Source organism: Castor canadensis, chromosome 14 (genome assembly GCF_047511655.1).
Source record: "Castor canadensis chromosome 14, mCasCan1.hap1v2, whole genome shotgun sequence".
NCBI classification, from domain to species: Eukaryota; Metazoa; Chordata; class Mammalia; order Rodentia; family Castoridae; genus Castor; species Castor canadensis.
In genome coordinates this window covers 41,785,389-41,808,347 of record NC_133399.1, presented here as the reverse complement: position 1 = coordinate 41,808,347, position 22,959 = coordinate 41,785,389, and the positions used below count along the sequence as shown (strand labels likewise).

The 22,959-nt window shown below is 40.6% G+C and overlaps 1 protein-coding gene across 5 annotated transcripts in view; it reads right to left on the bottom strand.

Moving 5' to 3' along the window:
* Nucleotides 1–18,712, bottom strand: part of Adgre1 (adhesion G protein-coupled receptor E1) — a 76,933-nt gene extending 58,221 nt beyond the window's left edge. For all 5 annotated transcript variants that reach the window (XR_012441404.1, XM_074054449.1, XM_074054450.1 and 2 more), the window contains exons 1-2: nucleotides 18,657–18,712; nucleotides 14,654–14,713 (exon numbers count right to left, since the gene is read on the bottom strand). Coding sequence is in view for 4 of the 5 variants with exons in the window: in XM_074054449.1 (XP_073910550.1) it covers nucleotides 14,654–14,713; nucleotides 18,657–18,690 (94 nt within the window). In the remaining variant the exon portion in view is untranslated. The remainder of the gene's footprint in view (nucleotides 1–14,653; nucleotides 14,714–18,656) is intronic.
* Nucleotides 18,713–22,959: the final 4,247 nt, after the last annotated feature.

The window sequence follows — 22,959 nt, the reverse complement described above, 5'->3', positions numbered from 1 at the left end:
AGGCTCCGGCAGGAGCAGGTCGTGCATCCAGAAACCAGGAGCAGGAAAGCTTGTGAGAGTGGAGGAGGGAGGAAAACTCCACAGGAGAGGAGGGAAGACCCACTTCCCACATGAGCTGTAAACAAACATGGCGGCTGGCAGGAGCAGCAGCACACCCAGTAATCAAGAGCAGGAAAGCTTGTAAAAGTGGCAGTGGGAGGAAAACTACACAGGAGAGGGGGGAAGACCCACTTTCCACATGAACTGTAAATAAACACGCAGGTGTGAGAAAGTGGGTGCAGTGTCACCTTTCCCAGTGTGCTTGGAAAGGGGAAAGCTTGTAGCAGAGGCTCACACACAGGAGAACACTGAGTAAACAAAGCCTACAGGGCCAGGTGAGTGCTAAGCTCACCCCAGAGATCTGCATAAATAACACCTCCAGCAACAGCAGGCTGACAGCAGCGGGCAGGCAAGCCACAGCCACAGATACCATTCTCAGAACTGTCTCCAGACTCTTTTTTTTTCTCTTTTTCTCCCTACCTTTGATGAGAGAACAACCGAATTACACCTGTATGCTGAAAAACTTACTGAAACTATATTGCATTTGAACTTGGGACACTTGGTGGGGTTTGTGTGTGTGTGTGTGTGTGTGTGTGTGTGTGTAGTTTTGTTCTACTTTATGCATCCCCTTTGATGAGACAACTACAGAACAACATCTGAGGCACCATCTCCAGGATTGGAGACTGAGACGGACACCCAAATTATTAAGACTGAAACTTCTTTGCATTTGAACTTGGAGGTTTTTTGGTTTTTTGATTTTTTGATTTTTTTTTAATTTTCTATTTTTCATTTTATTTTTATATATAGATATTTCTTTCATTTACTTATTTTTTATTTTTATTCTTATCTTTTTTATTCAGTCCTCTCTCTGTCTCTCTAATGCCTGTTCAGCTTACTGTCAATTAGTACACTAACGCTCCCTGTTTATACCTTTGACACTTTCTTGTCTGATTCCTTGTTCTGTTTTCTCCGTCTTGTCTGTTTATTTGATTATCCCTTTTCTTTAACTTCTTGCTTTCCATCTCCGCTCACCCTTCCATTCTAAATATTACCATTGTTATTATTACAAGCTAGAAAATACTTAATTGCACACAGTACAGGGACAGTAACAACACCAAAAACAATGACGGGAAGACAGAAAAAACAGGGAAACCAGTTTCCCCACAGCAAAAAATAAGTACAGGAACCAGAGGGGAATGAAGAAAACAGATTCTCAGATCCAGACTCCAATAAAATGAAGATAAACTATGCCAAAGGACCCAATGAAGCCCACAAGAATAGTTTAAAAGAAGACATACTACAGGTACTCAATGAGAATTTTATAGAGATGATACTGGATAGGGTCAACAAAAATGTACAAGAGACACTCAAGAAGTTCCAAGACAACAAAAATAGAGAATTTGAAAAAGCAAAAGAAGAAATAAAGGAAACCATAGAAGCACTGTATAAACACCAAAGTGAAACAGAGAACACGATGAATAAACAGATAAATGAACTCAGGACAAAAATAGACATTAAAGAGGAAACCACCCAGGATATGGAAAACCTCAGAAAAAAGAATGAAACAGACCTGCTAATCAAAACAGAAGGCCAAATATGCAGAATAGAACAAAGAGAAGACAGAATCTAAGGACTTGAAGATGAAATGGTAATTAAAGGAAAAACCGAAGAACTATTAATTAAACAACTCAAGACCTGTGAAAAGAAAATGCAAGAACTCAACAACTCCATCAAAAGACCAAACCTGAGAGTCATGGGCATCGAAGAAGGAGAAGAGGTGCAAGCGAAGGGAATGCATAATGTATTCAACAAAATAATAATGGAAAATTTCCCCAATCTAGAGAAAGATATTCCCATGCAGATGCAAGAGGCCTCCAGGACACCAAATATAACAGATCAAAACAGAACTACCCCATGACATATCATCATTAAAACAACAAGTTCAGAAACTAGGGAAAGAATATTGAAGGCTGTAAGGGAGAGAAAACAAGTAACATACTAAGGTAAACCCATCAAAATCACAGCAGACTTCTCAACACAAACATTAAAAGCAAGAAGAGAGTGGGGTAAGATCTGGGCACTGAATGAAAATAACTTCAACCCCAGGATACTCTACCCAGCAAAACTATCATTCAAAATAGATGGAGCAATAAAAGTCTTCCATGATAAGCAGAAACTAAAACAATATGTGACCACAAAGCCACCACTACAAAAGATTCTTCAAGGGATTCTGCACACAGAAAGTGAAACCCAACTTAACCATGAAAAGACAGGCAGCACCAAACCACAGAAAAAGAAAAAGCAAGACAGTAGAGAGTAATCTCAACTTAGGTAAACACAATCAAACCTTCAAACAACTAAGACAACTAAATGACAGGAATCACCACATACCTATCAGTACTAACACTTAATGTTAATGGACTTAATTCACCCATCAAAAGGCACCGCTTGATGAAATGGATTAAAAGGGAAGATCCAACAATCTGTTGCTTACAGGAGATCCATCTCACCAGCAGAAATAAGCATAAGCTTAGGAAGAAAGGCTGGAAGAAGATTTACCAAGCCAATGCCCCCAAAAACAGGCAGGAGTAGCAATACTTATCTCTGACAAAGTAGACTTCAAACCTACATTGATCAAACGAGATAAAGGACATGCCATACTAATAAAAGGGAAATAGACCAAAAGGAAATAATCATCAACCTGTATGCACCCAGTGTCAATGCACCCAATTTCTTCAAACATACCCTGAAAGACCAAAAAGCATATATTAATGCCAACACAGTGGCTTTGGGAGAATTTAACACCCCATTATCATCAATAGATAGGTCATCCAAACAAAAAATCAATAAAGAAATCCAAGATCTAAAATATGCAATAGATCAAATGGACCTAGTTGATGTCTACAGAACATTGCATCCAACTTCTACACAATATACATTCTTCTCAGCAGCCCATGGAACCTTCTCCAAAATAGATCATATCCTAGGGCACAAAGCAAGTCTCAGCAAATATAAGAAAATAGAAATTATACTGTGCATACTATCTGATCACAATGCAGTAAAAGTAGAACTCCACAACAAAAGTAAAGACAAAAAACATGCAAACAGCTGGAAACTAAATAACTCATTACTTAATGAAGAATGGATCATTGATGAAATAAAAGAGGAAATTAAAAAGTTCCTGGAAGGAAATGAAAATGAAAACACAACCTACCAGAACCTATGGGACCCAGCTAAGGCAGTCCTGAGAGGAAAGTTTATAGCCATGAGTGCATATATTAAAAACACTGAAAGATCCCAAATCAATGACCTAATGATACATCTCAAACTCCTAGAAAAACAAAAAGAACAAAAAAATCACAAAACAAATAGAAGGAGAGAAATAACAAAAATAAGAGCTGAAATCAACGAAATAGAAACCAAAAAAACCATACAAAGAATTAATGAAACAAAAAGTTTGTTCTTTGAAAAAATAAACAAGATCGATAGACACCTGGCAAACCTGACTAAAATGAGGAGAGAAAAAAACCAAATTAGTAGAATCAGGAATGCAAAAGGGGAGGTAACAACAAACACCATGGAAGTCCAGGAAATCATCAGAGACTACTTCAAGAACCTATATTCAAATAAATTTGAAAATCTTAAAGAAATGGACAGATTTCTAGATGCTCTTGATCATCCAAAACTGAACCAAGAGGACATTAATCACCTGAATAGATCAATAACACCAAATGAAATTGAAGCAGCAATCAAGAGTCTCCCCAAAAAGAAAAGTCCAGGACCTGATGGATTCTCTACTGAATTCCATCAGACCTTTAAAGAAGAACTGATACCAACCCTCCTTAAACTGTTCCACAAAATAGAAAGGGAAGGAAAACTGCCAAACACATTTTATGAAGCCAGTATTACACTTATCCCGAAACCAGGCAAAGACACCTCCAAAAAGGAGAACTACAGGCCAATCTCCTTAATGAACATTGACGCAAAAATCCTCAATAAAATAATGGCAAACCGAATTCAACAACACATCAAAAAGATTATTCACCACGACCAAGTAGGCTTCATCCCAGGAATGCAGGGGTGGTTCAACATACGAAAATCAATAAACGTAATAAACTACATTAACAGAAGCAAAGACAAAAACCACTTGATCATCTCAACAGATGCAGAAAAAGCTTTTGATAAGATCCAACACCATTTCATGATAAAAGCTCTAAGAAACCTAGGCATAGAAGGAAAGTACCTCAACATTATAAAAGCTATATATGACAAACCTACAGCCAGCATTATACTTAATGGAGAAAAACTGAAACCATTCCCTCTAAAATCAGGAACCAGACAAGGATGCCCACTATCTCCACTCCTATTCAACATAGTACTGGAATTCCTAGCCAGAGCAATTAGGCAAGAAGAAGTAATAAAAAGAATACAAATAGGTAAAGAAACTGTCAAAATATCCCTATTTGCAGACAACATGATCCTATACCTTAAGACCCAAAAAACTCTACTCAAAAGCTCCTAGACACCATCAACAGCTATACCAAGGTAGCAGGATATAAAATCAACATAGAAAAATCATTAGCATTTCTATACACTAACAATGAGCAAACGGAAAAAGAATGTATGAAAACAATTCCATTTTCAATAGCCTCAAAAAAAATCAAATACCTAGGTGTAAACCTAACAAAAGATGTGAATGACCTCTACAAGGAAAACTATAAACTTCTGAAGAAAGAGAATGAGGAAGACTTTAGAAAGTGGAGAGATCTCCCATACTCATGGATTGGTAGAATCAAAATAGTAAAAATGTTGATACTCCCAAAAGTAATATACATGTTTAATGCAATTCCCATCAAAATTCCAATGACATTCATTAAAGAGATTGAAAAATCTACCGTGAAATTTATATGGAAACACAAGAGGCCACAAATAGCCAAGGCAATACTCAGTCAAAAGAACAATGCAGGAGGTATCACGATACCTGACTTCAAACTATATTACAAAGCAATAACAATAAAAACAGCATGGTACTGGCACAAAAACAGACATGAAGACCAGTGTAACAAAATAGAGGACCCAGATATGAAGCCACACAACTATAACCAACTTGTCTTTGACAAAGGAGCTAAAAATATACGATGGAGAAATAGCAGCCTCTTCAACAAAAACTGCTGGGAAAACTGATTAGCAGTGTGCAAAAAACTGAAACTAGATCCATGTATATCACCCTATACCAAGATTAACTCAAAATGGATCAAGGATCTTAATATCAGACCCCAAACTCTAAAGTTGATACAGGAAAGAGTAGGAAATGCTCTGGAGTTAGTAGATATAGGTGAGAACTTTCTCAACAGAACCCCAGCAGCACAGCAACTAAGAGATAGCATAGATAAATGGGACCTCATAAAGCTAAAAAGCTTCTGTTCATCAAAAGAAATGGTCTCTAAACTGAAGAGAACACCCACAGAGTGGGAGAAAATATTTGTCAACTACACATCAGACAAAGGACTGATAACCAGAATATATAGGGAACTTAAAAAACTAAATTCTCCCAAAGCTAATGAACCAATAAATAAATGGGTAAGTGAACTAAACAGAACTTTCTCAAAAGAAGAAATTCAAATGGCCAAAAAACACATGAAAAAATGCTCACCATCGCTAGCAATAAAGGAAATGCAAATTAAAACCACACTAAGATTCCACCTCACCCCTGTTAGAATAGCCATCATCAGCAACACCAACAACAGGTGTTGGCAAGGATGCAGGGAAAAAGGGACCCTCTTACACTGTTGGTGGGAATGTAAACAAGTACAACCACTCTGGAAAAAAATTTGGAGGCTACTTAAAAAGCTAAACATTGATCTACCATTTGATCCAGCAATACCACTCTTGGGGATATACACAAAAGACTGTGACACAGGTTACTCCAGAGGCACCTGCACACCCATGTTTATTGCAGCACTATTCACAATAGCCAAGTTATGGAAACAGCCAAGATGCCCCACCACTGACAAATGGATTAAGAAAATGTGGTATTTATACACAATGGAATTTTATGCAGCCATGAAGAAGAACGAAATGTTATCATTCGCTGGTAAATGGATGGAATTGGAGAACATCATTCTGAGTGAGGTTAGCCTGGCCCAAAAGACCAAAAATTGTATGTTCTCCCTCATATGCAGACATTAGATCAAGGGCAAACACAAGAAGGGGATTGGACTTTGAGCACATGATAAAAGCAAGAGCACACAAAGGAGGGGTGAGGATAGGTAAGACACCTAAAAAATTCGCTAGCATTTGTTGCCCTTAATGCAGAGGAACTAAAGCAGATACCTTAAAGCAACTGAGGCCAATAGGAAAAGGGGACCAGAAACTAGAGAAAAGGTTAGCTCAAAAAGAATTAACCTAGAAGGTAACACACATGCACAGGAAATTAATGTGAGTCAACTCCCTGTATAGCTATCCTTATCTTAACCAGCAAAAACCCTTGTTCCTTCCTATGATTGCTTATACTCTCTCTACAACAAAATTAGAGATAAGGGCAAAATAGTTTCTGGTTATTGAGGGGGTGTGGGGGAGAGGGAGGGGGCAGAGTGGGTGGTAAGAGAGGGGGTGGGGGTAGGGGGGAGAAATGACCCAAGCCTTGTATGCACATGTGAATAATAAAATAATAAAAAAAAAACTTCAATCCTCCCAAGTACCTAGGATCACAGGGGTAAGCCACCAGCACCCTGCCATGTAAGCTAATCTTATTGATTCTGTTTCTCTGGAGAACTCAAATACAAACACCTGCTAATATGGCAGACACTATTCTATGCACCATGATTTCAACAACTGAAGAAGCACTTAATGTTCCCCAACCTTACAGAGCTGATGATGGGGAGAGGTAGGGTTTGAAAGTAATATCAAAAATAAGGGCATCACCGAGAAGGTTCCAAATGGATAGAAACTTGAAGGTGAGGGAGGAAGTCATATGTATATGTAAGGCCAGAGCATTCCAAGTCTGGAAACAGCCCATGCAAAGGCCCTGGGGCAGGGTGAGCCTGGTGTGATGGAGGAGCAGCGAGGAGGCCCGTGTGGCTGGAGCAGAGGGAGCGAAGGGGACAGAGGGAGGAGGGAGGAGACAGGCAGGTCATGCAGGGCCCTTTGGGCTGCAGGGATGACTTGGGCTTTGACTCCGAGGGAGGTGGGAGCAATGGAGGGCTGTGGGCAGGGGAGGGAGGGGCTGACTCATTTCTCATGGGTGCCCTGGTGGTCAAGGAGTCTGGACAACTGTGTAGAGGCCACTTCAACAATCCATCTTCATGGTCCTCAGCTGTGGGCAAAGCCACTTAAGGTGTTCATTCTGCCAAAGCATTTATCTTGTTCAGGAGAAATGGAGATGCTTTAGTAGCAGACACACAGTAAGTTGCTGTGGTTTGGAACTTAAGTGTCCCCCAAAGGTTCATGTGATAAAGTCCTGGCCCCAGCTTGGCACAATTGAGAGGTGATGGAGTTTTATTTAAGGCTTTCTAGGTCACTAAGGGCAGACCCCAGTCTCTTCCTCTCTTTTCCCTTTCACTCCCCAGGCATGAGGTGAGTAATTCTGCTCCTCCATACACTCTTGCCCAGAGGGGCCACCACAGGCCAAAGCAACAGGACAGAACAACCATAGACTTAAACCTCTAGCACTACAAGCCAAAATAAACCTTTTCTCTGTATAAGTTGGTTTTCTAGAACTCTAAATAAACAAAGCCTGCAGGGCTAGGTGAGTGTTAAGCTCACTCCTGAGATCTGCAATCAATAAAGCCTCCAGCAACAGCAGGTTGACAGCAGGGAGCAGGTGAGCTGTAGCCTCAGATAGACATTCACAGAACTGTCTCCAGACCCTTTTTTTTCTTTTTTTCTCTTACTTTGATGAGACAATGATAGAACTAGAATTGGAAGCTGAAGGATTCAAATTCCATTTGAACTTGGGATTTTTATTTTCTTTTGTTGTTGTTTTTTTGTTTTTTTGTTTGTTTTTTCTGTTTGATTGTTTTAATTTTTGGGTTTTTTTCCCCTTTGATGAGACAATGACCAAACTACTTCTGAGACACCATCTCCAGGATTGGAGTCTGAGGGACTAACACCAAAATTATTAAGACTGAAACTTTATTGCATTTGAACTCAGGAATGTTTTTTTAATCCTCTCTCTGTTGCTCTAATGCCTGTTTAGCTTACCATTGATTAGTACACTATCTCTCCCTGTTTATTTCTTTGGCACTGGTTTTTTATTATTGTTTGTTTGTTTGTAAGTTTTTTCAATTGTTTGTTTTTCCCTTTTTCTTTACCTTCTTTACTTTCCCTCTCCTCTCACCCTTCCATTCTAGATATCACCATTGTTATTATTACAAGCTAGACAATACTGAATTACACACAGTACAGGGACAGTAACAATAGCAAGGGAAATGATGGGAAGACAGGAAAAAAAGGGAAACCACTTTCCCCCAGTAATAAATTAGTACAGGAACCAGAGGGAAATGAAGAAAACAAATGCTCAGATCCAGACTCCAACAAAACGAAGATAAACTATGCCAAAGAGCCCAATGAAGCCCACAAGAACACTCTGAAAGAAGAAATACTGCAAGTAATCAATGAGAATTTTAGAGATGACACTGGATATGGTCAACCAAAATGTACAAGAGACACTCAAGAAATTCCAAGACAACAAAAATAGAGAATTTGAGAAAGCACAAGAACAAATAAAAGAAACTATAGAAGCACTGTATAAACACCAAAATGAAACAAAGAACAAGATAAATAAAGAGATAAATGAACTCAGGACAAAAATAGACAATATTAAAGAGGAAGAAACTCAGGATATGGAAAACCTCAGAAAAAAAGAACGAAACGGAAATGCAAAACATAATGGAAGGCCAATCCAGCAGAATAGAACAAGCAGAAGACAGAATCTCAGAACTCGAAGATGAAATGGTAAATAAAGAAAAAATGAAGAACTATTAGTTCAACAACTCAAGAACTGTGAAAAGAAAATGCAAGAACTTACTGACTCCATCAAAAGACCAAACCTGAGAATCACTGGGCATTGAAGAAGGAGAAGAGGTGCAAGCAAAGGAAATGCATAATATATTCAACAAAATAATTACAGAAAATTTCCCAAATCTAGAGAAATCTATGCCCACACAGGTACAGGAGGCCTCCAGAACATTGAACAGACCTGACCAAAATAGAGCTACCCCACAGCATATTCTCATTAAAACAACAAGTACAGAGACTCGAGAAAAAAATATTGAACGCTGTAAGAGAGAAGAAACAAATAACATATGAAGGTAAACCCATCAAAATCACAGCAGACTTCTCAACAGAAACATTAAAAGCAAGAAGAGCTTGGGGTGAGGTCTTCTGGGCACTGAATGAAAATAACTTCAACCCCAGGATACTCTACCCAGCAAAACTATCATTCAAAATAGATGGAGCAATAAAAGTCTTCCATGATAAGCAGAAACTAAAACAATATGTGACCACAAAGCCACCACTACAAAAGATTCTTCAAGGGATTCTGCACACAGAAAGTGAAACCCAACTTAACCGTGAAAAGACAGGCAGCACCAAACCACAGGAAAAGAAAAAACAAGACAGTAGAGAGTAACCTCAAATTAGGTACACACAATCAAACCTTCAAACAACTAAGACAACTAAATGACAGAAATCACCACATACCTATCAGTACTAACACTTAATGGACTTAATTCCCCCATCAAAAGGCACTGTTTGATTAACTGAATTAAAAAGGAAGATCCAACTATTTGTTGCTTACAGGAGACCCATCTCACCAACAGAAATAAGCATAGGCTTAGGATGAAAGGCTGGAAGAAGATTTACCAAGCCAGTGGCCCCAAAAAACATGCAGGAGTAGCAATATTTATCTCTGACAAAGTAGACTTCAAACCTACATTGATCAAATGAGATAAAGAAGGACATTCCATACTAATAAAAGGGGAAATAGACCAAAAGGAAATAACAATTATCAACCTATATGCACCCAATGTCAACACACCCAGTTTCATCAAACATACCCTGAAGGACCTAAAAACATATATTAACTCCAACACAGTGGTCGTGGGAGACTTTAGCACCCCATTATCATCAATAGATAGGTCATCCAAACAAAAAAATCAATAAAGAAATCCTAGATCTAAAATATACCATAGATCAAATGGACCTAGTTGATGTCTACAGAACATTTCATCAAACTTCTACACAATATACATTCTTCTCAGCAGCCCATGGAACCTTCTCCAAAATAGATCATATCCTAGGGCACAAAGCAAGCCTCATCAAATATAAGAAAATAGAAATTATACCATGCATTCTATCTGATAACAATGCAATAAAACTAGAACTCAACAACAAAAGTAAAGACAAAAAATACGCAAACAGCTGGAAAATGAATAACTCATTGCTTAATGAACAATGGGTCATTGATGAAATAAAAAAGAAAATTAAAAAGTTCCTGGTAGTCAATGAAAATGAAAACACAACCTACCAGAACCTATGGGATACAGCAAAGGCAGTCCTGAGAGGAAAGTTTATAGCCATGAGTGCATATATTAAAAAGACTGAAAGATCTCATATCAATGACCTAATGATACATTTCAAACTCCTAGAAAAACAAGAACAAGCAAATCCCAAAACAAGTAGAAGGAGAGAAATAATAAAAATAAGAGCTGAAATCAATGAAATAGAAATTTTAAAAAACCATACAAAGAATTAATGAAACAAAAAGTTGGTTCTTTGAAAAAATAAACAAGATCAATAGACCACTGGCAAACCTGACCAAAATGAGGAGAGAAAAACCCCAAATTAGTAAAATCAGGAATGCAAATGGGGAGATAACAAACACCATGGAAGTCCAGGAAATCATCAGAGACTACTTTGAGAACCTATATTCCAATAAATTCAAAAATCTTAAAGAAATGGACAGATTTCTAGATGCTTATGATCATCCAAAACTGAACCAAGAGGACATTAATCATCTGAATAGATCTATAACACAAAATGAAATTGAAGCAGCAATCAAGAGTCTCCCATAAAAGAAAAGTCCAGGACCTGATGGATTCTCTGCTGAATTCTATAATACCTTTAAAGTTAACTAATACCAACCCTCTTTAAACTGTTCCACAAAATAGAAAAGGAAGGAAAACTGCCTAACACATTTTATGAAGCCAGTATTACACTTATCCCAAAACCAGGCAAAGACACCTCCAAAAAGGAGAACTATAGGCCAATCTCCTTAATGAACACTGATGCAAAAATCCTCAATAAAATAATGGCAAGCCAAATTCAACAACACATCAAAAAGATCATTCATCACGACCAAGTAGGCTTCATCCCAGGAATGCAGGGGTGGTTCAACATATGAAAATCAATAAACGTAATAAACCACATTAACAGAAGCAAAGACAAAAACCACCTGATCATCTCAACAGATGCAGAAAAAGCCTTTGATAAGATCCAACACCATTTCATGACAAAAGCTCTAAGAAAACTAGGCATAGAAGGAAAGTACCTCAACATTATAAAAGCTATATATGACAAACCTACAGCCAGCATTATACTTAACGGAGAAAAACTGAAACCATTCCCTCTAAAATCAGGAACCAGACAAGGATGCCCACTATCTCCACTCCTATTCAACATAGTACTGGAATTCGTAGCCAGAGCAATTAGGCAAGAAGAAGTAATAAAAAGAATACAAATAGGTAAAGAAACTGTAAAATATCCCTATTTGCAGATGATATGATCCTATAACTTAATGACCCAAAAAACTCTACTCAAAAGCTCCTAGACACCATCAACAGCTATAGCAAGGTAACAGGATATAAAATCAACATAGAAAAATCATTAGCATTTCTATACACTAACAATGAGCAAACAGAGAAAGAATATATGAAAACAATTCCATTTTCAATAGCCTCAAAAAAAATCAAATACCTAGGTATAAACTTAACAGAGGATGTGAACGACCACTACAGGGAAAACTACAAACTTCTGACAAAAGAGATTGAGGAAGACTATAGAAAGTGGAGAGATCTCCCATGCTCATGGATTGGTAGAATCAACATAGTAAAAATACTCCCAAAAGTAATCTATATGTTTAATGCAATTCCCATCAAAATCCCAATGACATTCATCAAAGAGATTGAAAAATCTGCCATTAAATTTATATGGAAACACAAGAGGCCACAAATAGCCAAGGCAATACTCAGTCAAAAGAACAATGCAGGAGGTATCACAATACCTGACTTCAAACTATATTACAAAGCAATAACAATAAAAACAGCATGGTACTGGCACAAAAACAGACATGAAGACCAGTGGAACAGAATAGAGGATCCAGATATGAAGCCACACAACTATAACCAACTTGTCTTTGACAAAGGAGCTAAAAATAGACGATGAAGAAAAGACAGCCTCTTCAACAAAAACTGCTGGGAAAACTGGTTAGCAGTCTGCAAAAAACTGAAACTAGATCCATGTATATCACCCTATACCAATATTAACTCAAAATGGATCAAGGATCTTAATATCAGACCCCAAATTCTAAAGTTGATACAGGAAAGAGTAGGAAATATTCTGGAGTTAGTAGGTATAGGCAAGAACTTTCTCAATTGAACTCCAGCAGCTCAGCAACTAAGAGATAGCATAGATAAATGTTACTTCATAAAACTAAAATGCTTCTGCTTAACAAAAGAAATAGTCTCTAAACTGAAGAGATCACCCACAGAGTGGGAGAAAATATTTGCCAGCTACACATCAGACAAAGGACTGATAACCAGAATATATAGGGAACTTAAAAACCTAAATTCTCCCAAAACTAATGAACCAATTAAGAAATGGGCAAGTGAACTAAACAGAACTTTCTCAGAAGAAATTCAAATGGCCAAAAAACACATGAAAAAATGCTCACCATCCCTAGCATTAAAGGAAATACAAATTAAAACCACACTAAGATTCCACCTCACCCCCGTTAGAATAGCCATCATTAGCAACACCACTAACAACAGGTGTTGGTGAGGATGCGGGGAAAAAGGAACCCTCTTACACTGCTGGTGGGAATGTAAACAAGTACAACCACTCTGGAAAATTTTGGACACTCCTTAAAAATCTAAACATAGATCTACCATTTCATCCAGCAATACCACTCTTGGGGATATAACCAAAAGAATGTGACTCAGGTTACTCCAGAGGCACCTGCACACCCATGTTTATTGTGGCACTGCAGCACTATTCACAATAGCCAAGTTATAGAAACAGCCAAGATGCCCCACCACTGAAAAATGGATTAAGAAAATGTGGTATCTATACACAATGGTATTTTATGCAGCCATGAAGAAGAATGAAATGTTATCATTTGCAGGTAAATGGATGGAACTGGAGAACATTATTCTGAGTGAGGTTAGCCTGGCCCAAAAGACCAAAAATCATATGTTCTCCCTCATATGTGGACATTAGATCAAGGGCAAACACAAGAAGGGGATTGGACTTTGAGCACATGATAAAAGCAAGAGCACACAAGGGAGGTATGAGGATAGGTAAGACACCCAAAAAACTAGATAGCATTTGTTGCCCTCAACACAGAGAAACTAAAGCAGATACTTTAAAGCAACTGAGGCCAATAGGAGAAGGGGACCAGGGACTAGAGAAAAGGTTAGATCAAGAAGAATTAACCTAGAAGATAACACACACGTACAGGATAGCAATGCGAGTCAACTCCGTGTTTAGCTATCCTTATCTCAACTAGCAAAATCCCTTGTTCCTTCCCATTATTGCTTATACTCTCTCTTCAACAAAATTAGAGATAAGGGCAAAATAGTTTCTGCCTGGTAGCGAGGGGGTGGGGGAGAGAGAGGGGGGGATGGAAACATATGTAAAAAAAGTTAGTTTTCTTAGGTTATGTGTTATAGCAAAGCTGACACACAGGGAGCCAACAGCAGTGTTCAGATTTAATGATCAAATTGGATTATTGAGACAATAGTCTTCTGATGTTATTATGGTTGTTGTTTTAACTTGGGAAAACTATTTCAATTTGCAGCTACATGGTTTGCAAATATTTTTAAATTTTTTATTTTTTTTATTTTCATACTTTAATAATACAAGGGGATTTCATTGTGATAATTCCATACATGTATATGCGTACCTTCAAAAAGTTGACAGTAGTCTTGAAAGCGAGGAACTATGAAAAGAAAAAAGTCGTTCTAACATCCCTATTAATATTCCAAGAGCCAGCATAGGAGGACTGGACGAGAGAGTTTTCACTAAGCTTTTGTCTAGAAAGTCCTTAGAATAATGATGTAATGGAATGTGTTACATAGGAAGAGAGGCTTCACAACATCATTACCACAGTTGAAGAAACTTAAGATCAGAGAGGTTATGAAACTTTCCTGAGATGACAAAGCAATTTCAGGACTCAGAGGAAATAGCCTGGAACAGGAATCAGAGGACCTGCACATTGGTCCTTTTTTGTCCCTAACTAACTCCCAGGCTCAGCCTCCTGGGACATAAAAGCTCCCCTCTCTAGGAAATATCCTATATAACCACAATAAGATATGAATCCCTACAGACCACATACCCTCTGTCAGCGGTTCCAGTGTTTGTTGTGTGGTCATTCCCCTGCTGCATACAGTGCACGCTGTGAGGAGAGGAAAGAAAACACCATGAGCTCTTTATGCTTAGCCTGAAAAATTATTCCTGGTTCATCCCCACAGACACAGGTTTGAGAAACCAAGTAAGAAATCCACTTGAGGACAAACACACATCATTTCACAGGTCTTTGCGGAACCATGCCTGGCTTTGTGCACTTTGCTTTTGGGTTTTTGTTTGTTTGTTTGTTTGTTTGTTTGTGCTTTTAAGTTTGATTTTGCTTTTCATTATCACAGGATAGTTGTACATATTTTGTGGGCTCCAGGGCGATGTTTTGGCCATGTACACACTGTGTGATCACATTGGGGTCATTATTCTTCACCTCAAACATTTATCGTTTCTTTGTGTTTAGAACATTTACAACCTCTCTACTGTCATTGTTAAATATGCAAAATAACACAACAGCAACAATTTCATTATTAGAGGATTCTGGATCTGAATTCGCCTGTGAACTTGCCTCTACTGGTGAGTCTTATTCTTTCCCATGTTCTCATGAGGGTGCTTAGAATTGTCCTTCCCTCTAATCGCAGCATCCTTCAGCCTCACATGTAAGGTCAGTCTGCTGGGGATGAACCCCAATTTTTGTTCACCAGCGAGATGTTTATTTTTCCGTCCCTTGCTGAGTCTGATGCTCAGGGCTGGTGGATTTTACATTCCAACACTTGAGATTTATCAGCCTCTTCTCACCTGGCCTGCTGTGAAATCTTCCCATAGCCTCATGGGAATTCCCTGATAGGAGACTTGACCCTTTTCTGTTGCTTCTTCTAGAATTCTCTGTCTTTTCCCTCTTGACAGCTTTACCATAACATGCCTTGGACAAGACCTTTTAGGCTGAGCTTCCTGGATCTGTATGCCCTGCCTCTCTAAGAACTGAGAAGTTTGGGGAGCTTATTTTATTAAATAAGCTTTCTGTGCCTTTTCTGACCATTTCTCCTTCTGGAACTCCAAGAATGCAAGTGTCTGTTCACTTAATGATGTTCTATAATTCCCATAAGTTTCTTCCTTCTTCTTTTTTTGTCTGACTGAATAATTTTAAAAGAGCTGTCTTCAAGTTCAGAAATTCATTCTTGCATACACACTCCCCACAGGCCTCAAACTGACTCACCTGTTGTTCATTTCTCCAAAAAATCCACACTGTGGCCTTCACAAACACCCACAGCCTGAGCCCCTGGGTGCTCACAGACACCATCACATTGATTAGAGACAAGGGGGTGAATGGAAGGGCTGGGGCTGTCACTCCGTGGCAGATCAGTTGCCAAGCATGAAGGAGGCAAAAAGGAACCTAAAATGGCTCAGCCACCCAGACCCAAAGCCATGCACTCTATCCCAGCAACCTTAGGACTCATCTTCATGGCAAAGTCCCCATCAGAGACACTCCACAACACTAGAAGGGATGACTGCTTCATCAAATGCAAAGATGTCAACAAAGGGACCCAAGAAACATGAAAAAGTGAGGAAGCATGTAACCCCAAAGGAACAAAATAATTCTCTAAGTATCAAACCCCAAAGAAAAGGAAACCTATGGAAATGCCTAAAAAGTAATTCAAAATAATTATCTCAATGGAAGTCAGTGAGACACAAGAACATACAGATAGATAATTCAGTGAGAAAAGGAAACAATTTCTGAATGAGAAACTTAGCAAAAAGAAAGACAGCATGAAAAAGAACAAAACAGCAGTCTTAGAGCTGAAGAATTCTATCAATGAAATAAAAAATACAATTGAGAACCATTTTGTGGTTCATATCTTCATTTTCTTTTTTTAATATAAAAGCAGTTTCCAGGGCAGGAATGGTGGCATAGGCCTGTAATCTCAGATACTTAGGAAGCAGAGATCAGGAGGATCATGGTTCAAGGCCAGCCCAGGAAAAAAGTTTGTGAAACCCCATCTCAACCAATAAGTCAGGTGTGGTGGCATGCACCTGTCATTCCAGCTATGTGGGAATGGTAAATAGGAGGATCACAATCTGAGGCTGGCCAGGCAAGAAGAATGAGGCCCTGCCTGAAGAATAACTAAAGAAAAAGGGCTAGTGGCATAGATCAAGTGGTAGAGCATCTGCCTAGGAAGTGCAGGGCCCTGAGTTCAAACCCCAGTATCATCAAAAAACAAGTTCCATCAGATTTTCAAAATTATACACTAAACCATGCATTCTTAAAAGAAGCAATATCTCCACCATGGGGGATCAAGTTTGGTTCTCAAGAAAAGATAAAAAAAACTTCCTATTTTATATATAAGACTCATATACATACAAATAATACATATAGATATAGTCTATGGTATTAAAACTTCACTGGAAGGTAGGAAGGGTATTTAATTTTTAAAGATGTCTAAAAGGCAATGCAGCACTAGCTCCCCTCCATCATCATCATCAATGCTGTCTTCATCATCTCCATCAAACCTTCATCATCATCACCATCTTCCTTATCACCACCACCATCATTGCTACCATCACTTCATCACTATCATCACCACCACATCACCACCATCACCACCATCTCCATCTCCATCTTCATCTTCCTCATCACTAACATCATCATTATCACCATCATCACCACCACCATCTTCTTAACCCCCATCATCATCTCTCATCACCAACACCACCCTCACCATCATTGCCCTCATCATCACCATTATCATCTTCATGGTTTTCATCACTACCACCAGAACCATCACCACTGTGTTGTCATCAACACCATCATCAGCATCACCATCACCAGTCTTTACTGGTTAACTTCAACACAGAACAAAGGATGTTAACAGCTGGCACCAATGCCAACACCCCAAAGTAGCAACTCCACATTCCTACATCTGAGTTCCACAAGTTCCTTGCTCATTCTGAAGAAGCTTTCCAATAACAAGACCCAGAAAACCAAGCTCCCAGCATCCCATTCACTATTGCTAACAGGAATCTTCCTGGTTGTTAATTATTTTAGAGACTACAGAACATAATGCTTAAACATACCAATTCTGGAGTCAAAATGCTTGTGTTTAACTTCTTGGCTTCACTAATGACTGATTTTTCTGGCTTTGGAGAAGTTATTTAAGCTCCCCATTCCTCAATTTCCTCCTCTGTAAAGGAGGATAACCAGATCCACTGTGCAACAGCCAAGGAAACCTACACTTGCTATTTAGAAATGTCCCCAATCTTTAAACTAAACCAACAATTCAAATTTCCTTGCAGAATACCCAAGAAAAACAAGCAACATGGAAGATAACAAGGGCAAGACACACTGGTACCTGAAGAATGAGAAACGAGAACCCAGGGAAGAAGCCTCCATGTCATTGCTGAGATCTCAGCACAAATATTGGTACCCTCAGAATTCAAGTCTTCCTGACTTCCCTCTTCAACATAACCCCCAGTTACATTTTTTCGGTGATATCAAGGATTGAACTCAGGGCCTCCCACTTCCTAGGTAAGGGCTCCACCACTTGAGCCACACCCCTTACCCCAGTCACATTCTTGTACCTTCTGTCATGGTATTTGTCGCTACCTGAAATTCTTTACTTACTACCTTAGGCAAGTCTGGAGCCAGACCACCTAACTTTACCTCTTCTGGGTTGAGTGGTCTTGGGCAAGTTATTTCATCTCCTTTTTCTACATGTGATTTCATGAAGACTGAATATGAGCGTTCTTAGATCAATGCTAAGTGAGTGTTCACTATGAACTCCTATGACTTCTTTCCTGTCTGCCCCATCCAGGAGAACACCTGACCTGTGAGCACAGGACCCTGTGTGTTAATTCACTGCTGTCTACTTGCTAAAACTGAGTAGGTACTCAGAAAACACACGTCAAACAAATAACTACAAAGAAAACCTCCCCTGACACTTGGGATCCCTGGTTGCAGCATCCATTCTAGAATGGTGACCTTGTCCCTGCCACCTGTGTGTAACCCATACCTCCATTGTCTTTCCCCCATTCAACCTTGCACTCACCCCAGAAGAGGAGCAGGCTGACGCACCACATCATGCTGTGGTTCTGTCATTCGAAAAGGGAAACTTTTTTTTAAAGCTTTTCTTTGCTGAGAAAAGGGAGGAGCCAGTGTTGCTCAATGCTGCCAGACAGCCTCTCAGCCCTTTTTGCTGAGTTGTCGCCACTAAAGATGGGCAGCTTGGCAAACCCCTAATTTTTCCCTTTAATCTGGCTAGTGTGTGCTTTTCTCCCTCTCCTCCCCCTTCTCCTACCCCTGCGCTCTCCTTCTGGTACTCCTCCTTCTCCTGGCTCTTCCCCCTCCTTTTTATGGTTGTCCCCTCTCCTCTGGCCCTCCCTTTCTCCCACTTCTTCTCCTTCCACCTTTCTCTACTCCTGTTTCTCATTGTCATCATTCTGGTCCCTCTGCTCCCCTTTTCTCTGCTCCTCCTCCTCCTGGTTCTCCTCCTCTTCCTCCCCTCCTCCTCTTTCTCCTCCTTCACCTTCCCTTCTTGTTCTCCCCTCCTCCTTCTCCCCTTCTCCTTCTTCTCTTTTCTCTCCTCTGTCTCTTTTCTCCCTGCCAAAACCATCTCCATCTCTCACCACCATCTTTCATTGCACCCAATAAATGAGCTTCCACCTGCTGTTCCCAATGAAGCCATCCCTGAAATACAGAGTGTCTCCCGAGCCTTCCCCACCTAACAACAGCCATGAGGCACCGCACTGGCCACACTCCCAACAGAATTCACTTCTGCCATCATGTCTACCTACCAATGTAGGGACTGCCCCCCCCCACTCACCCCACAAGCACACAAAGGACACCAGCTCACAGAGGACATGCGACTCAACCAAGACCACACACACCTGAAGTCTGAACCCAGGACCCCTGATACCAAAGTCCAGAGCTTTGACCATTCCATTTTTCTCCAGTTCCTCACTCTGTTGGATCACCACCTAGCAATAGTCCCACTCCATTCCCAACCCTCAACCCACCACCCCATAAATACGGGGGCTAACATGTTAGGTAGAGTCCCACAGGAGCAGACAAGGATCCTACTGAAAGTGATTTATCAGAGAGGTGACCCCAGAAAATACCAGCTGAGGAGAGGGGAAGTGAGACAGGGAAGGCAAAGAGCCAAGAGTGGGTGCCATCAAGCCAGTTATGCAGCTAGAAAGTGGAGCTTCTAAGAGGTGGCAAAGAACCTAGTCCTGGGCTTATCCCCATGGAGTGGGAAGGAAGCTGCAGTATTTACACACCAGCTGCTGCCAGTAATTTGCCTCAATGTTCTCATCTGTAAAATGAGCCCTCTAACAGTAGGACGTAAGGTCTGTGGTGCAGCTCAGAAGCAGAGCACTTGCCTAGCAGGCAAGGTCTGGCTTCACACTCAACGCCAAAAAACAAAAGATATAGTAAGATCTCCCTCCCAGGACTGATGGGAGCATCAGAGAAGTTGGTACACGTGGCATGCCTAGAACAGAGCCACGCACACAGGAAATGCCACAGTGCTGACTGGAGTCCTGCAAGTATGGAATCAAATCGTGACTCTGCAAGGTGTTCCCAAGGTGGCTACGGAAGGTGACTCAGCACTCTGAGCCTCAGTTTCTTTTCTTTTTGCAGTGCTGGGGACCAAACCCAGGACTTGACCTATGCCAGGCATCCCCAACCCTGTGTATCCCCAGCTGGTCTCAAACTCACAGTTCTCCTCTCCCTGCCTCCTAAGTGCCGAGACTACAGGCATGCCCCACCTGCCTGACTGAGCCTTGGTTTCTTTCCTGGAAAATGGAGAAAATGACAGCCTTGTCCCCAAGACTCGCTGTGGAGGGGACACAGTCCTGTTTCCAGCACACGCCTGAAAAGTCACACATAGGTCATGCTCAGTCAACAGTGCTGGCTCTGGTTCTTTTCATCATTGATAATTTTTAATTATCAACGTGTATATACTCAGGGTACGGCATGTTTGGATATGTATGTTATTTGAACTAGTTAATATAGCCATTTTATTAAATGCTTATTTTTCATGGTAAAGTTATTCTAGGCAGTTTTTGAGCATGTTTTTGATGACTGAATGTGCCATCATCTTTAGCATGTTTTGAGATATATGCTACGTCTGTTTCGAAGTGGCTACACTGAACTAAATAATGTATCCATTATTTTTGGGTGTGACAAGGATCTTAAGCTCCAGTCCCTTGGTGATTTGGGAGTATACAATTCAATGTCATTAACTCTAATGAGTGTGTTGCACATAGATGTCTTGGACTCATTCCTTCTGTTTCACAGAAATTTTGTATCTGGAGTTTGAACTCAGGGCCTCACACTTGCCAGGCAGGCACTCTACCACTTGAGCCATCCCTCCAGGCCTTTTTGCTTTAGTTATCTGTCAGGTAAGGTCTCGTATTTTTGCCGAGGGCTGGCCTCAGAGCAAGATATGCTACCTACAGCCTCCTGCATAACTGGGATGACAGACCTGCACCATCACACCTGGCTTATTGATTGAGATGGGGTCTCCCCAACTTTTTACCCAGGCTGGCCTTGAACCATGATCCTCCTGATCTCCACCTCCCGAGTTTCCATGTCTTTTCATGGTTCTTCTCATCATATGAGGCTGAGTATGGGGGAATGTCCCAGGTGCCCATATAGCCACAAAAAGAACAAAGACGGGCATCCCCCCAGGTAAGTATCTGCCTTGTAGAGACCACACGCATAACCCTCTTCTCCCATTTCCATCCCCCGCCGTCATGACCTCCCACAAGTCCTTACAGGGTGGTGTTGCTGACTTGCAGCCACTGCTCAGGATTTGTGCTGCTTCTGTAAGTCCTGTTAAATGTATCCAGGAGTGTGAACTCTAGAAGGAGATTGACCAACGTGGGGGTTTAACACATGTCTGCAAATTCTGTGGTACTTCCCCCTTGGAGTGATTGAAACTTACTCCTCACCCCCGAATGTGGGCTGGACTTCATGACTTGCTTCTAATGAGCAGGAAAAGGAGGATGTGACATTGTGTGGCCATTGAGATGAGGTCACAGGAGGCATCACAGCTTTCTCCTTGCCCTCTGTCTTTTCAGGATCTTTCACTAAAGCAAAGCCAGTCACCATGTTGTGAGGACATTCAAGCAGTGTTATGGAAAAGTCCACGTGTCTTGGTCCATTTTATGCAGATATAACAAAATACCCAAGGTGAGGTACTTTATAAAGAAAAAAGTTTTACTTGGCTCATAGTTCTGGAGATTCAAGAACATGGAACTATCATCTGCTCATCTCTGGTGAGGACATTGTGACATATGACATCCAGTAATGGAAGAATATGCAAGAGAGAGCTCGTGGTGAGACCAGAGGCAAGCAGATGCTGTTTTTATAAAAACCCATCCTCAAAAGGTCTCACTCAGTCCCATAAGTGTGGTATTAGTCCTTTCCAAGACTAAATCGCCTCTCCCAGGCCCCACCCCTTAAAGTTTCCACCACCTCAACATGGCCACGTGGGAGGCCAGGCCTCCAGCACATGAGCCTTTGGGGACACATTCCAATCACACCCAAACCATAACACCATGGGGAGGAGGGACAAAGGCCTCCCCCCGCCATGTGAGTGAGCACCCCTGGGGCCAGGTCTTCTGACCCCTCCTGAGTTTTCAGATGATGCCATGCTGGGTCAAATCATGAGCGTCCCTGAGACGGCACCACTCCCAGGTTGCTGAACCTTATAAACTCCAAGAAATAAGTTTGTTCTTTTAGGCTTTTATGTTTTGGAATAATCTGTTACACAGCAAGAGCAGTGTCTCTAGCTGAGATGCTCAGAATCAGCCTTCCTCATCCGTAAGAAATGATAACAGGTCACTTCATATGGTTTGAAGTTTAGCATGACAGTCATAAAACTCCTACCTGCATGCTCAAATTAGCCATCATTGTCATCAGTATAATTGTACCATGACAAATAGTCACAGCTACTCATAGAAGAAATACTAGGGCAGGAGGCATGGCTCAAATAGTAGAGCACCTGCCTAGCAAGCTTGAGGCCCTCTGTTCAAATCCCAGTACTGCTAATAAAATAAATTTTTAAGCCCCATGCCAGGTACAGTGGTGCACATCTGTAATCCCAACTAATTGGGAGGCAGAGGTCTAGAGAACTGTGGTTACAGACCAGTCAAAGCAAAAATCTAGTGAGACCCCAGCTCAATAAACAAACTGAGCATGGTGGCATGCTCTGTGATCCCAGCTACACAGGAGGAGGAGGTAGGTGGTAGGAGGATCATGGTCCAAGGCCAGCCCTAGGCAGAAAGTACAAGACCCTATCTGAAAAATAACTAAAGCAAAAAAGTCTGGAAGTGTGGCTCAAG